This window comes from Syngnathus scovelli, chromosome 18 (assembly GCF_024217435.2).
Source record: "Syngnathus scovelli strain Florida chromosome 18, RoL_Ssco_1.2, whole genome shotgun sequence".
Lineage (NCBI taxonomy): Eukaryota > Metazoa > Chordata > Actinopteri > Syngnathiformes > Syngnathidae > Syngnathus > Syngnathus scovelli.
Genome location: NC_090864.1, coordinates 11189532 through 11204697, shown reverse-complemented (window position 1 = coordinate 11204697; position 15166 = coordinate 11189532). Strand labels below are relative to the sequence as shown.

The window sequence follows — 15166 nt, the reverse complement described above, 5'->3', positions numbered from 1 at the left end:
CAGCAGCAATGGCAACAATGTTTTTGTATTTAGCGATTTAATATTTACTATGTTTGCGGTTGTTATTGAATTATTTTGGTATCGTTTTTTAATTTTTTTATTGTCACCGATGTGACTGTACGTGTAAGACATGTTTTCTATATTTATAAAAAAAGAAAAGAAAAATATTTTTTTAAATGACACTTTATATCTAGATTTACTAAATCGTCCAACTTTTTGAATACATGTCATGCATGCCTCTTCAGCACAAATTGTATTGAGCGAAAGTGTGTGACCCTGATGTGCATAAATTGTGGTGTTCTTACGCCACCTTTCGATAGAAAAGCATGAGGCACTCAAGTGGCACTTAAATGCAACTTAGTTTTATCCTTTGGCGCCATCTTGCGCTTAAATAGAAATGTGCAGTTTACGCCCCCAAAAGTGAAGTGAAACACTACGTTGTTTGACTTTAACAAAATCATTTTGTCGTGTTTGTTGACTCCATTAAAAGAACAACCAGTGAAAACAAGCAAGCATTTTGGATGTTGTTTACAAAATGGACATAGGCCATTCTAACCAAAAGTTAATCTTCAGATTTTTTTATTCAATTATACATGAATGAGTAGGATTTACAATTATTATTAGTTATAGAGGATCAGAAAATATAGCAAATAAATAATTATTATTCAAAAGTTTAGCAAAACAGAACTGGAAGAGTTTTTGGGGATTTTGTTTAATACTTTGGTATTACTGCCAAACTATAAACTGAATAATGCGTAAATTTTCATCTAGGGATGGGTTAAATTTAGATGCCTATTAAAGTATAAAGGGGATAGGGGCAGACAAAAAAGTATCCAGTATTGCAGTGTTTTAGCGGCTTCGCTTATAAAAACTCAACTTCCCATCATACATTTCGCTAAAGTGTTGTGTAAGTACAATTAGCTTCCGGTGGGAAACAAGGAACAGGCAACAACAGAGGACAAACCAGACCAGCAAGGTTGTGTTTTATACTTCTGGGGGAGTGTTACATATTATTTGAACCTTACATTGACTCTATGGTCGTCAAAGTGTCTCGCTAACTCGCTTAGTTTGTAAACGTGCATTGCTTTTATGTGTGAAACAATTAAAATGCGTATTGCTCATTGGCTTGTGACAGTTGGGCTTATCTCTGCAGCCAGACGCATGAACATTTAAACTGCGTTGTGTCATCGTGTTAATTCTTTTATGTTTAGCTGTTTAGATATTAAGTACTTGTTGTATCTGTGAGTTTTTGTGCTATAAGGAGGAATGCATGGTAATTCAAAGTTGTTTCTATATTGTCTTGCGCATTGTGATCAAGTCAGCCAATGGTAATTGTTGGTTACCATTGTTTGATTTTTACTTCTTTAAGTATTAATAATTTTGTGCTGTGGTATTTTGTCACTTTTTAAATGTCATTAAAATGAACAATGGGAACATTGGTACTGACAGGTTTCAAACATGTCTGTGGATTGGGTGGGATATGGATATGCAGCCCTGGTGGCATCTGGGGGAGTCATCGGCTATGTGAAAGCAGGTACGTGCAATTGAGTCGTCCTCCACGTCCGGGATGTCAGATGCAGGTGCTGAGCTCTTGTGTGTGGCTTCTTTCAGGCAGTGTTCCCTCCCTGGCTGCCGGACTTCTCTTTGGGGGTCTCGCAGGTGTTGGCGCCTATCAGATCTCCAATGACCCCAGTAATATTTGGCTGTCTCTCGGTAAGGATTTATGATTATTATTGTGTTGCCTTTTTCATTTTCACATTGATAATGCATTGTGGTGTGTTCCAGCTACATCAGGTGCACTGACAGGTGTCATGGGAAAAAGGTTCTATGGCTCCAGGAAATTCATGCCTGCCGGCCTAATGGCGGGTGCAAGGTAGTTTTGCACCGTTGCATGACTTGTTTGATTTCTGCACTGTCAAAGTGACCTGATTTTATTTCTTTGCGTTCCAAGTCTTCTGATGGTGGGGAAACTCAGCATGGCGCTTCTAAACAAACCTCAGCAGTCCTGATGAGGAGAACCATCACTTACGCAGAAAAATGAAGCATTAGCTTTAATTAGTCTTATTTTCTGCAAAAATATTGTATGCATCATGTAGACATAAAATATTAATTCAGGTCAATGCTTCATTTCTTGGAGTATGAATTATATTGTATGCTGAACTCATTTTGTACAAAAAAAAAGATTGAAATAAAGCATCAAATTCCATATAGATGTTAGTGATTTTCTTTTTTACATAATCACTAGTTTCTTTATTTGTTTGTATAAAACATATACAAAACAATTAACAAACATTACATAAATTGATGGCTACATATTATCTGACATTACAGTACAGACTTGTACCAGCGAGTTACAAAGGTGATTGAAAACGGAGGCAGAAACAATACTTGATATTACTCAACCGGTAGTGAAATCCCCTCTTTCACCCTGCTACCGATTTCCACCATATTTGGAAGTCCAGTCGACTCTACCGTGGACCGGCTGGACAGCGGGAACTCTGGACATGAGATTCCCAGTTTTCCCCAGAACTGAGTAGCTGCTGCCTTTTAGCTGAGTTCTTTCTGTCCTCCTCTTCCAACCGTTGTAATCTGGAAGAAAATAGTGTTTTAGACATGGAGTCAAATCGTTTGTCAGATGCATTTGGCGCAAATGAAGTACTACTCAGGTGAGTCTTGTCTATTTACGCTAAACTACATCTATGTCCAAGTGAATGACAGCCGCTGTTTAGAAAATCACAATACCTTCATTAGTTTCACTCAAAGATGAGATGGATTTTGTTTTTGAACATTTTGTTTTGTCTTTTTTACTTTCAGGAGAAGAGGAAGAATTGACTGAAAGAAAGAGAAACGAGAAGAAAGACCTCAAGTGAGTTCAAATCTGCATGCACATGCTTAGAAACAAAAATTTGGAAATGAGATGAAAGTGGGAGGTTTCAGTCAAGCTATAGTTTGTTGGTCAGAAATACCCGAGAGGATTGTTTACCCGTGTGATGGCCGGCTAAAGGAGCGAGCTGGATCCTCTGTCCCACAGAGCCAACCTCTTTCTTTTGTAATGAAGGGATGTAGCCGGCCGATAAGTTATACTTGGTGCTCACAAAATTACCTGAAAAGGAAGGAAGTAAAAACAATGAGCTGTCCATTACACTAACCGGAGAAACAGAGTCAAAAAACTCGTTAGAAGGTTATCAGTCTAAATCATAGGTGTCAAACTCAAGGCCCGGGGGACAGATACGGCCCGTCACATCATTTTATGTGGCCCTCCAAGACAAATTGTGCATGGACTTCATGTCAATACTTAAAATTACAAATTGTCTTCACTTTTAAAAAATGGAGACATTGCTAGCAATTTTTATTACCAATTTGATACCATTATGAAGATACTTGTGGTTGATTTTCAATGGTCTATTTATTGCGCCTCATTTAGTTCTCCAGTGTAAATGTGTATTTCAACTCGTAACGCTTGTTACACCCAACCATAATGTATTAACTGAACCGATCTAAATAAAAATGAACTTTAATCTGAAAACCAAGGACCTTTAGACAGCACCCATCTACCAACCACAACATTCTCATTTGTGTCCTGATGATTTATTCACCTGGATTGGCTCTGTTGACGGGTAATCCTGCTCCAATGGGAACAATTGTCTTGTTTACAGTGTTTGAAGAGTTCTCCCACAGGTCCCGTAACGTCATACCGCTCAGCGCCTTTTCTCCTGACATTGCCTGTGTCTTACCGATCAAACCTTGAAAAACAAATATCTGCCACATTAGACTGTCGCAGCATTCACAGTGAAGCAGTGAAGTCTTACCAGGCAGATATCTGGACTGGCTGAGGTAATGCTGGCGCGCCGCAGATCCTGGCACATTGGGGTCCACTGGACCCACCTTAATATTGTTAGGTAGTTTTGTAATAGTGCTGAAGGAATACAGAGGTTTGTCTTCTCTGGCTCTGTATGATTAAACAAAAGGAAATTGCATTTGTTAATATCTCTAGAGCTGGACAATTTATGTCTTAAGTTTCAGCACATACTGTGGCCCAAGTTTGTTTGAGTTCCTCTCCTCCTCTGAATTTCCCAAACTGGGTTTTTTTGAGTGAGAAGCAGCCATGTCTGATTGATCAAGATCATCCAAGCTGTCTGATGTCCTCACGACCGTCTGGCCCCAGCGGCGCCTTCCGTTCTTCACCACGCCCTGTCCACCTGGATCAATTTTGTTTTCATTGCCCTGCGATGCTGCTTCCTGGGGGCAACCGGTCATAGTCAAGTATCACGCTCGGGATGAATGCATTTGTCAGAGATTAGAATTTAAGTTCAAAGGAACTCACGACATGGTTGATGCCACCGGGTTTATTTGAAGCTTGAGGCAGGGTGATTTGCTGCAGAGGCCGTTGGGTGCGTTGGGGTGATGATTCAGAGGCCTTGACCTCCGAGGAGGACTGTTTGGGCTCCACTCGAGAATCGGAGACCTGCTTCTGGATAGTTTGTCGGGCTTGGACCTTCTTGGCTTCTTGGCTGTGAGGACGTGGACCCAAGACTTGTCCGACCTGGAAGTATGGGTAACGCAGGGCCTAGCCAGAGAGCACACAGATCATCAATACAGTCATGTAATATTTACAAGAAGCCGTGGTTTGGGACGCTTACCTGTACAGCGGTGGGTCGTTTCTTGGGATCCCATTGAAGCAGGTCCTTCATCAGATTAATGGCCTCTCTGCTGGCATTGGGAATAAGTGTCTTCAAGGGGGTCGGCACACATTGAGGGAAGCGGAAGTTCATAGCTGAAGCCAGGTGGTAGCCCTCTGGCCACTCCAGCTAACAAAAATAATAAAATGCCATCTGTCTTTTTCATTCACACTCCCCATGATTCAATGTATGATGAAGTATTTTTGTTTGATTAAATTGTGCATATTTGTCTCACCTTCTTGACAGTACCTAGGACTTGGCAGATCTTGAAAATCTCATCCACTTCACTGTTCCCGGGGAAAAGAGGCCTGAGTGTGTAGAGTTCTGCCATGATGCATCCCACAGCCCACAAGTCGATAGGAGAACTGTAAGTAGATGACCTGAGCAGAACCTCTGGTGCTCGGTACCTAGGCAGAAAAAACAATCTCAGTTAAATACAAGAGGGAATGTTTGAATACAAACACAAGCTCTCACCATCTTGTGGACACATAGTCAGTATAGGGGGGTTTTGATCGGATCTCCCGAGCCAGACCAAAATCTGCTATTTTGACCAGTTCTGGGCCCATGCACAAGAGATTTTCTGGCTTCATGTCTCGGTGGAAGAAACCTGGAATCAATATTTTACATTATATAATGGTAGTTGAGATATGCAGATACTACATGAGCAAAGATTCCTGGACAAAAAGTCAAGCGTAAAATATGTATTTTTTGTCCAGTTCTTTTTTAATTCTAACAAATGCAACTCAACTACTCCTACTGACAGAACAAGAAGTGGCGACAGAGTAAGGCTACTTACCATGCTTATGCACAAAAGCCAAACCAGCTAATATTTGGAACATGATGTTCCTAAGTTCATTCTCTGAGAACATCTTATTCTCTCTAACATCAGGCCAAAGACAGGAAAAGCAAGACAAACAAAACAAAAAGACCAAAGTCAAGAAAGGGACATGCAAACTAGATGTGTGGAAACATGAGCATGATTTGTACAGTTGTATTTTTTGTTATTGCCGCAAGACTGTGAAAAAGAATCCACCCACTAGTTTAATAGAAATAGGCAAGAGATGTAAATTCAGACGGCGATGGTGACCTCTCAAACTACAAGATTCCACCCAGTAATCAACCATTTTACCCAGTCAAAAGTCCATATTTCGGGATTTATCATTCCCCAATGATACATCATTAAAATCTTCGAGGGAATCTTATAGTGAGAGGCCACTCATTTGGAACTGCAAAACACCTACCATGTTTGTGAATAAATGATAGACCTTGTAATATCTGAAAGCTTATGTTTCTTATCACTGATTCGGGGAATAATTTCCTTCTGTAAACAGAAGATTAAAAGAATTCCCATAAATCAGGCTCGTGTCAAACATCACATAGAACATTTTATTTTGGAATCTTACAAGTCAAATGTGATCATGTTCATGTGCAGCTTCAAATATTTTAGAAAGATAAATGGTAATAAAAATTGGAGAAAAGGCCATTTCTAATTTTAGTATTGACAAATTATTTGTCTTTGCGGGCCACATAAAATGATGTAGCGGGCCGTAGCTGGCCCCGGGCCTTGTGTTTGACACCTAGCATTGTAATATTTTTCCTTACCTGTCCTTCATAAGCTGGTAGAGATTCTCCTTCATGTATTCAAATACAAAGTACAGATGATCATTCTCTCTGATAACTTCCTTCAACTTGACAACATTTGCATGGTTCAGCTTCTTCAGTGACTGGCAAATAGAAAGCACTAATGTTACCTCAGGACCATATAGCCAGGTTACAGTCAGTACTAGTGGTAATTAAAAAGCGTTCTTACCTTGACCTCTCTTAGGTTTATACATTCCTCCCATGAATAAAACTTCCTCTTCATTCTGTGAAAAATAGTTGTGAATATTTGAGTTGTTTCAGCTGAACAAGGTAGACGGCATATTAAATCACATGGTTTGATAGTGCCATTCAAAATTCGGGCATAATTCCTGCATAGCTGAATATCATTATTTGAATAATAACAATAACCAAGATATAAAATTGCATAATTGTACATGCATATGGTAAGCTTAAATGTAAAGCAGACGTGTTTCACAATGCTATTTATACTAAAACTCCTCAGCTCCCGTTAACACGGCACTCAAGAGAATATCATAATCTCCTTATAGATTTGCTGCCTGCCATTTTCGGGCTTGTCAGCAAAGTGACACACCCTCCTCCCCTCTACTTTCACTCCCTTTCACCACCATGCATGTATTGTCTTACATAGTAACCAAACAATCAAGCTGCAGACACATGCTTGGGTTGCTCATGTATTATTGAAGCCTGCTGAAACAAAGACATACAAGCAGTTTGGTTACCCCTGCTGATAGGCTAAAATAACATTAGGCCAAGAATCAAAAGTACTATTTGTTTCAAAAAATGTATTTCCCAATCAATTGGTGACATCATTTTCATTTCATACATCTGAGCTAAAAATCATCCTTACCTTTTAATAGCAACAAGTTCTCCAGATTCGTTGCTTCTTCCCATCAGCACGCTGCCGTAAGTTCCGTCACCCAACTGCTTCAGGGTGGTGTAACGGTTCATCATGCCTCACAATGGTTTTATCAGCTTTTCAAAAATTATCTTTTAAATATCTCCCTTATTCTTCCTGGAGAGTTTGTCTGTACTTTTCCAAGGAAGTGGTTTAAATGAGGCGAAGGATTCAAAACTCATTTTGGAGGGTTGGGGTGTCACCACTCGTCAGCCGTGGCAAGCCTACACAGATTGATCAGAAATACATTTAAGATAATCTACTAAAAATAATTCCCACAATTTGATTTGTTTTTGTTAGAAAAATAGCTTCCTGTTTTCTTGGTCCCAGTGACAATGGTGTCACACTAGGACACGCGCGCACACCTTAAGTGGATGATGTAGCGAGCTCTCAGCAGATTAGGCCAACAGGGATGGAGATAAGATGTTATATCACCGCCATGTCTAGCGCTAAACTGCATGAGCTTTATTACAGTAGAACAAATTTAGAATGTAAGTCAACTCTGGTCTGGTCAATGCAAGTTAGAATTGAGCTAAGCAATCAGGTGCCAATTTTATAGAATGAACCCAATAAAAGGTCAATTATAGTTTGTAATTTTTTTTTTAAATACAAACATGTACTGGAACTAATTTTTCACGATACTGACTTTATTCTCTCGGAATTACAACTATCCCCACTACCATTACCACTTTTTTAATGTGGGATTGCGACCTTATAAATTACAGCTTTGATAACATTTGATTGATTTAATTCAAAAAGTCGACCAAAAATAGATTTTGTTCTATTTCATTACTATTCTATTTTAAAAAAAAAAATCAAGATTAAGAAGACTGTGACTATTCAGGAAGTACAGCCGGAGGACAGATGGCCAGCCAGCACTCCACTTCACCCTCACATATGGCACCTGTTGTTAGCAGGATTTAAGAGAATTAAAATGTATCCATGTCCCATGACAGTAGGTGGCTCATCAAGGTCAATTGTTCGGCAAAGCGCACATGGAAAGGCATCTATGGCCATTTCTGTATTAAAAAAAAAAAAGATTGTTCTACTCTATTACAACAGGTTGCAGATGGAGCAAATACTTCTACCCAAAGTCCAAGTCCAATTCTGTTCCTAAGCTGATATTTAAAATCTATCACCGTTTAGCAGAGGATGATAATAAAAAAAAAAACAATTGTGGTTGGCATGTTAGCTTTTGCCAGCTCTTCCAGTCTTCCAACAAGTCCAGCCTTCCACAAAGAAATGCTCTGAACTCACCTTTTTTATGGAAGCGTCTCCTTGTTTTCTGCTTGTTGGTGATAGCGACACTTTCTTTCCGTAGAATTCGCGCAGCGTCTCGCTTTTGCGATTATACCTTTGTGCGAGCGTGTGAGCATGCGCGCGTGTTTTTTTGTGCGTGCGTCTGTATGCGAGGGCGCTCTCCATGGTAACGAAAACACACTACTTCCGACATAACAACGCAATGCATCGTGGGACTTGTTGTCTTTAACTAATTAGTGCCATGACGTAAAAATACCTGACACGATTATATTTTAATATTAAAAATATAAATATTAAATATAATTATATAAATAATGTATCATCATGTGTATATGAATATGCTTGAAAGAAAGAAAGAAAGAAAGAAAGAAAGAAAGAAAGAAAGAAAGAAAGAAAGAAAGAAAGAAAGAAAGAAAGAAAGAAAGAAAGAAAGAAAGAAAGAAAGAAAGAAAGAAAGAAAGAATGAAAGACAATTACCATGCACATGAGTTGTCCTGCCTCAGGGTGGTCTTTACGTCCTGGGATAAGAGACAGCTGGGTGTCAGGGGATAATGAGTGGAATGTCTTCCTAAGAGGATTACTAAAGGTCGTTAACGTGCAACACCACTACCGACGAAACCAGAACTTGTTCCAGTGACCAGTCAGCAGAAAGGCAATCATGGTGCAAGCACATTTAGCATTGCAAGATGATGTCTAGTGGATCCAAACTACTGATGGCTGGAGGGAACACGTTCCACACTTGGCACCTGCATTGCAGAGCGATTTCCTGAAGGGCCGTTTTTGGACAACGCAGGCATGAAGACTCGACCTGCTGGGATCGGGAACGCCAACGCCGACTGGATGGGCTCGCTGCCCCCCAAACTTATTGTCATGCCACTCAAACACCTTGCGGTTCCAGGTGAGCCATCCCCCTCAATGTATCTGGAATGACCTAGTTGTCTAAAACATGCAAACACCACATGGACACTAGAGCCCAAATTCAAATCCATGACACAAACCACATAGCAATTTATTTTTGGACTAATCAGCAAATAACTAACCTCTTTCATTGGCTCCAAAGAATCAGGCTCTCATCTTTTCATCAATTTTGGCTCTTCTTTTTTTCTCCCCCCTCCAGGGTCTCATGACTCATTCACCTATTGGGTGGATGTTCGTGCTCCAGTAGGTCCTGATCAAAAGGTCTATGTCAAGTACCTGGCTACCATGTTTAGCGTTTTAGCCAAAAAGGTGATGGTGAAGTGGTCCATGACACAGGTATGGAATCTAAATTTCACCTTGGATTCTCTGTAACGGCGGAGGCTCACTCTATGCTCTGGTATATTTCCGCAGAATCTGTCATTTAAGGAACAACTGGATGCAGGTATTCGCTACTTTGATCTCAGGGTCTCTTCAAAACCAGGCCAACCGGGGCTTGACATTTTCTTCATCCACGGTCTGTTTGGGCACAAGGTGGGCTAAGGAGACATTTGACGTAGCACACCCAGTTGCATATGTGCCTTCTTTGCATCTGACAATAGTTTCTACAAGATTTCGAGTATGAAATGTTTTCCCTGTTTTAAAAGGTGATAGATGGTCTTATAGAGATCAACTCCTTTTTGTGCAGGCACAGGAAAGAGGTAAGTTTTTATTTTTGTATTTATCACCAGCTTCAAAAATGTGGTGAATGATGCCAGTTTAGCAGGTCAACCAATTGATGTTTGACACAGGTCATCTTCTTGGACTTCAACCACTACTATGCCATGGGGTCCGCCCACCATGAATACCTCATCAAAATGCTTCAGGAAGTGTTTGGAAGTAAGCTTTGTAAGAACTGTGACGTGGAGACCATCACTCTGGACTACCTCTGGAAAAACAAATATCAGGTCAGGTTCTCATTACATCAGTATTTATATGGAGTTATATTTCATTGGCAAGTGAGCAAAGCAAAAGAAGAAAAGAGCATTGTACAATAATTGGCAGCAGGGGGCAGTATTGTCAGATTTTATTTATTCAATTATATACAATCTGGTGTAGTCCTTCATTTCTATAAAAGAGCACCAACTTTGTGTAAGTGCTAACTTCATTTTTTTTTATCACTCAGTAGTTTCATTTTTTCCATCTTATCATCATTTAAAGACAGTAATTGACTCTTGCAGGTGATTGTTTTCTACCACCATCCATCAGCTCAGGGCGTCCCTGCCTTATGGCCTGGTAACAAGATCCCCGCACCATGGGCAAACACAACTGATCCAAGCAAGCTCATCCAGGTAAGTGTCTCATTATTGATAATGTCATGTGAATTTTGTTCATACAAAATTTCACCTTGTTTTTAACTTTTCCCCATTATGACTCATCATGAATGAAGGAAAATGCTCACAAAAAAAAAAACCTAAAAAAACTGCTAGATCAACAATAGCGGAAATGTTTGGCATTCCAGTTTACTGTTTTTGTTACAAAATCTCCATTTCTGGGGTAGTCCATGAATCTAGAATGACTTGTGTTAATTTCTCCTTGGCTAAAGATTGCCACATCTCTCATTTCAATTCAACTTGATCTTATTTATATATGGCTCAGTTGTCTCAGGGAACATCGGCCACATTCCTAACTTATTAAAAGAGCAACTGAAGCAAGCACTGAGTGACAGGCAAGGCAAAGCTCCTTCTTGGGAGCATACTTGAGACTTGATGTGGGGCTGCTGCCTTCTTCTTGACCTGAATTTGCTTCCATTTCCATTTTTCTGCTTAGTTCCTGGAAAGCACATTGAAGCAAAGAGCCAAGCAGGGCTCGTTCCACGTGTCCCAGGCCATCCTCACACCTCGGGTCAACACTGTGGCCAAGGGTCTGGTTTGGGGGCTACGGAATTACTTGGTGGAAAAGTAAGCGCTTTTTTTTTCTTTTCTGACTGAGAAGTTTCCTTGACTGATACTAATGCAAATCAGTTGGAGCACAAATCCTTCTTGTATTCACATTTTCAAGGAAAAAGTCAGTCATGTTGAGGGACCGAACCCCCCCGAACGGATGCTTGAGTAAGACAAGAGTTCTAATTTGGCACCTCTGAGGAAACAAGATTGTTTATCGCATTTAGACAAACACACTGACTTCCTGGTTTTGTTCTGCCAGCCAAATATTTGAGAGAAAAGGGCGTTTGACATGCAGCAGTCCCAGTTGTGAAGGGAGTGGATGTTTTCAACAGGTTTCATTCATCCACACCATGAAATCAACATGATCTGATCTAATCCCTTTTTCTCTTTGAACCAGAAACCTTCCTACCATCATGTCCTGGGTGGAGGTTCAGAGGCCAGGGTCGGACGGGGTCAACATCATTACCTCTGACTTTGTGGAACTCACTGACTTTGCCAACGTTGTCATCAGACTCAACAACTTGCTGTTGTCTGAAAAAGAACAGAAAGTGAGATGACAACAACTGGACAAAGGTGTGCCGCTTTATACCGCTTGCTTGCTTGCTATTGTTCATTCATTGTGGCTGTTGTTATTGTTCTTGGAATAGCGTGCTCCCCGGTTTAGAGACGGATGAGGTGTCAGTTGTCATCACAAAATGTATCCACCTGGCAAAAAAAGCCCCGCCCCTCAACCATCTTGTTTTGTATAGATTGTGCAGGTGTGCCAAATGTTGAGGCCTGTGTTTGTATTAGGGATCGGCATAATAATGGATGAATTAATTGCAGAAAATTCAATATGTGGAGCTGATTTTCGCTTACTGACCACTTGAAAGAAAATTTAAGCTGATCCCTTTCTGTTAAACTTCACAATTTGTAAAATTAATAATTTATTAGCAGAAATAAGTCCAATGTCCGTTTCCTTGCATGTTTTAGAAGTAGTCTGGATCGTATTTTTTTTACTGCCTGCTTGTGCGCTAAAGTTAGTGTTTTTAACCATGAAACTAAAAGAGGCATTGTGGCTCTTCTACGCTTAAACAAGAAATGTATACAGTTAAACCTTGAGGGAGGAAATGTAGGGTTAGGGTTCACACAATGCATATAAATCACATGCAATGTATACATGGACAGTATTTTTGTTAGCGTTATAAAACAAGGTTTGGTTAAATATTTGAATTTACACTAATGCCTGGCTCATGACGATAATAGATAGAAGAGTGTGAACGTGTGTATTTATACAAGTGTGTTGTTGGCTCACTTATTACAAATAGTGGCAGTGTCTTCATTCCTGTGGTCTGAGCAGGGAAAAACACAGGAAAGGGATTCGAGGAATTCTGATAGGAAGGAAGAAGTAAAAAGAAGAAATAAAAGATTTGCCTTGAGGGGCAATTCCCAACAGCTGTTTTCCCCCTCAGTGGAAAGAACAGAAAGTTCCTGAGCGCTTTCATATAGTAAGTGCTGCCCGTCACCTCCTATGGCCGAACCATGAATGCAGTCATTAAAAGTCATCGGCAAAAGCATTTTAATTGCGGAGTAATTACGCATTCCACGGCAGGCAAGTGGGAGTGGAAAAGGAGCAGCTCGGATTGATGAAGAGCATTCCACTCTTGTTTACATTGGTCCTTGCTCACTCTTTTTTTTTTTTTTTTCTTCCTAGTATCTTCTTATGTTTTGAAAAAAGCATTAGCTCCCAGTAGTGGACACTCTAAAGTTGCTTCATCAAAATGTAAAATAACTGTATGTTCAATTTGGCAGCTGCTTGGTAAAATAAATGGTTTGATATTTGGGCTATTTCTGATTCTGTGGTTATCATCACAATTTCAGAAAAATAAAGTCAACAACCATGAAATGAAATTATACCACCATTACTTTTCAGAGACCCCAATAACGCCATGTTTGTTTGTCTGATGGATGGACCGATTAAACCAGTAAGCACAATTAGACCCAATCCCTCAAACAATGATTTATGTCTTGTTTTGACACTAGTTTGACTTCTAACGTGGCACTGATGCTGAACTGACATTTTTGCATTTCATCGAGAATAATGTCACCCATGTGGCGTAAACTTGTTGTGGGTGTTACAATAAAAAAAAACAAAAAAGAAAAAATAAAACCACACACTTGGAAGGATGTCTGCTGTGTCAAGCCACCACGTTTAACATCACTTTGCAAGCAAAAGGGTGAGTAAATAAACTGCACAAACCGCTCATACCTTCATGGTGCCAACTGATGTCACATCTATGACACACACATTTGTTCCCATGGTTGCTGCGGTATTTCAACAGCTGGGAAAACAAACAAGACTGTACCTAATAAAGATTTGGTCCAAATAGTATTGACGTTGCATAATAATATTTTTAGCCAAGACATTATGATCATTTTAAAACTACTGTGGATAGAAGAGTACTCAGATTACAGAATTAATCGGGCATCCCACTGAGAGGAAACATTTTTCAAAGGGTTTGGATTTTATTTTAAGACATATGTACATAAAAATGTGGTTAAAGAAAATGGTCTAAAACTGGATTGGTTTTCAATCACGGGTTGGGACTGCTTCCCAAGAAAAAAAAAAAAAAATCACCAGAGCCTCCCGAGGTCACATGAAAATTGAAATGCTGTCCAACGTTACCATGTGTGTTTTTGTGGGTGATGTCATCTCATTATGGAAACACTTGAAATTCAATTAAGATGAACTGCAAGAAAGACGGCTCTTTGCATTTTTCTCCCTCTTTTTTTTTGCTTGATCTAAAATTTTTGCTTTTCCTATTACACTTTCTAGTGATTATCTGGTTATTTAATTTCACGGACAGGACAGAAAGGAACAAAGAAGATTGAGGAAGGTTGTACAGTAGTAGTGGTTATGATAAAATGCATGTTATGTTCCCAAAATTGTATGTTCCTAAATGACCTTGATATTATCTATTGTAGAGGATGCATTCCAAGAGTACCAGGAGATGTTTAAGGTTTTGTTTTGGGGTTTGTGGGAGCACATTTTTTCAGACTAGGCTTATCATTTTGGACCCACAATAACACTTATCTCATTTTGCAGCCTAAAGCCACTCCTGCGTGACTTGTGAATATTGTCGTCGTCCCAAATGCCTCATGTTGTCGTCTAAGTCATCCTTTAAACGCGTGCCAAGTAAAACAGTGAAGCTCAAATGTAGAACTAGATAAATGAAGTCTAGACATGACAAGACATGCTTGAGATTTTTCAGATGGCGTTCATAGCTTGAGGAAAGACGCTAGCTATGGCTAGTTTAACTGGAGCTCTTCACTGACAGCTCTGTTATTTCCTCGTTGACCTATCCAAATATTTTGCTTGTGGCTGCTTGAACCACTTTTCTGTTTGTATTGTAAGACATGCCAAATCTCAGTGTGCATTTTATAACTTTTTTAGAAAACGTAAATGGGAATTTGGGAAATAATGCCAAGAAGTTTGTTTTATTTATTTATGTATTTATTTTCTTTGGCACGTTAGCATATTCAATTCCTAACTGTAATTGACTTTGTATGTGAGCAGTGTTGCCAACAATTGCCTGCAACATGATTCGTGTCGTTTTTTTGTTGCCATTGAATCGATCCAAACAAAACCTGTAATGTAACATTTTAGCCATACAATCCTGCATTTTTCTTGTAATATGACTACCCAAGCAAGGCCTCCAAGCCTTTTATCAGTGTTGTGGGTGAGGAAGAATGTTGACTCTTCTTCTTTGTCCTTCACTCCTTTTCTTCCCAGGCTAATAATTCAGCAAGCTTCTCTCTTTCATCTGGAAACGAATGAGCGGTCAAGTTGAGGCGCTCTCTTAGCACCTGCCTATTATGTCTGTGTCCTC

General features: G+C 39.7%; 3 protein-coding genes across 4 annotated transcripts; 2 read left to right on the top strand and 1 right to left on the bottom strand.

Moving 5' to 3' along the window:
- Nucleotides 1-833: 833 nt before the first annotated feature.
- tmem14ca (transmembrane protein 14Ca) lies at nucleotides 834-2206 on the top strand. Its single transcript, XM_049749684.2, has 5 exons — nucleotides 834-976; nucleotides 1450-1534; nucleotides 1612-1713; nucleotides 1786-1873; nucleotides 1952-2206. The coding sequence occupies exons 2-5, from the start codon at nucleotides 1459-1461 to the stop codon at nucleotides 2007-2009; spliced, it is 324 nt and encodes a 107-aa protein (XP_049605641.1). The 5' UTR covers nucleotides 834-976; nucleotides 1450-1458; the 3' UTR covers nucleotides 2010-2206.
- A 2-nt stretch (nucleotides 2207-2208) lies between these two features.
- Nucleotides 2209-8601, bottom strand: mak (male germ cell-associated kinase). 2 transcript variants are annotated; one of them, XM_049749673.2, is made up of 15 exons: nucleotides 8455-8601; nucleotides 7150-7421; nucleotides 6490-6544; nucleotides 6282-6403; nucleotides 5921-6000; nucleotides 5154-5286; nucleotides 4915-5086; nucleotides 4641-4808; nucleotides 4325-4567; nucleotides 4031-4239; nucleotides 3810-3949; nucleotides 3597-3743; nucleotides 2984-3103; nucleotides 2743-2832; nucleotides 2209-2589 (listed from the first exon to the last, which is right to left on the bottom strand). In XM_049749673.2, the coding sequence occupies exons 2-15, from the start codon at nucleotides 7251-7253 to the stop codon at nucleotides 2432-2434; spliced, it is 1941 nt and encodes a 646-aa protein (XP_049605630.1). In that variant the 5' UTR covers nucleotides 7254-7421; nucleotides 8455-8601; the 3' UTR covers nucleotides 2209-2431. The 2 variants fall into 2 exon arrangements, with proteins under 2 accessions (XP_049605630.1, XP_049605629.1); XM_049749672.2 differs by lacking the exon at nucleotides 5921-6000 and adding an exon at nucleotides 5476-5558 and having other exon boundaries at nucleotides 8455-8600.
- Nucleotides 8602-8914: 313 nt separating this feature from the next.
- plcxd2 (phosphatidylinositol-specific phospholipase C, X domain containing 2) lies at nucleotides 8915-15060 on the top strand. Its single transcript, XM_049749682.2, has 8 exons — nucleotides 8915-9355; nucleotides 9575-9711; nucleotides 9787-9906; nucleotides 10020-10073; nucleotides 10164-10319; nucleotides 10593-10703; nucleotides 11182-11312; nucleotides 11695-15060. The coding sequence occupies exons 1-8, from the start codon at nucleotides 9253-9255 to the stop codon at nucleotides 11852-11854; spliced, it is 972 nt and encodes a 323-aa protein (XP_049605639.1). The 5' UTR covers nucleotides 8915-9252; the 3' UTR covers nucleotides 11855-15060.
- Nucleotides 15061-15166: the final 106 nt, after the last annotated feature.

Bases quoted from the DNA above. Each gene is read 5' to 3' on its own strand.
- mak (XM_049749672.2), bottom strand. From the start codon at position 7,253: ATGATGAACCGTTACACCACCCTGAAGCAGTTGGGTGACGGAACTTAC. The intron at 6,404-6,489 runs GTAAGAACGCTT...TCTATTTGCCAG, and splicing joins TAAACCTAAGAGAGGTCAAG to TCACTGAAGAAGCTGAACCA. The intron at 5,287-5,475 runs GTAAGTAGCCTT...TATTGATTCCAG, and splicing joins GGCTTTTGTGCATAAGCATG to GTTTCTTCCACCGAGACATG.
- plcxd2 (XM_049749682.2), top strand. From the start codon at position 9,253: ATGAAGACTCGACCTGCTGGGATCGGGAACGCCAACGCCGACTGGATG. The intron at 9,356-9,574 runs GTGAGCCATCCC...TCCCCCCTCCAG, and splicing joins CAAACACCTTGCGGTTCCAG to GGTCTCATGACTCATTCACC. The intron at 10,074-10,163 runs GTAAGTTTTTAT...TGTTTGACACAG, and splicing joins TGTGCAGGCACAGGAAAGAG to GTCATCTTCTTGGACTTCAA.
- tmem14ca (XM_049749684.2), top strand. From the start codon at position 1,459: ATGTCTGTGGATTGGGTGGGATATGGATATGCAGCCCTGGTGGCATCT. The intron at 1,535-1,611 runs GTACGTGCAATT...GGCTTCTTTCAG, and splicing joins CATCGGCTATGTGAAAGCAG to GCAGTGTTCCCTCCCTGGCT. The intron at 1,714-1,785 runs GTAAGGATTTAT...GGTGTGTTCCAG, and splicing joins TAATATTTGGCTGTCTCTCG to CTACATCAGGTGCACTGACA.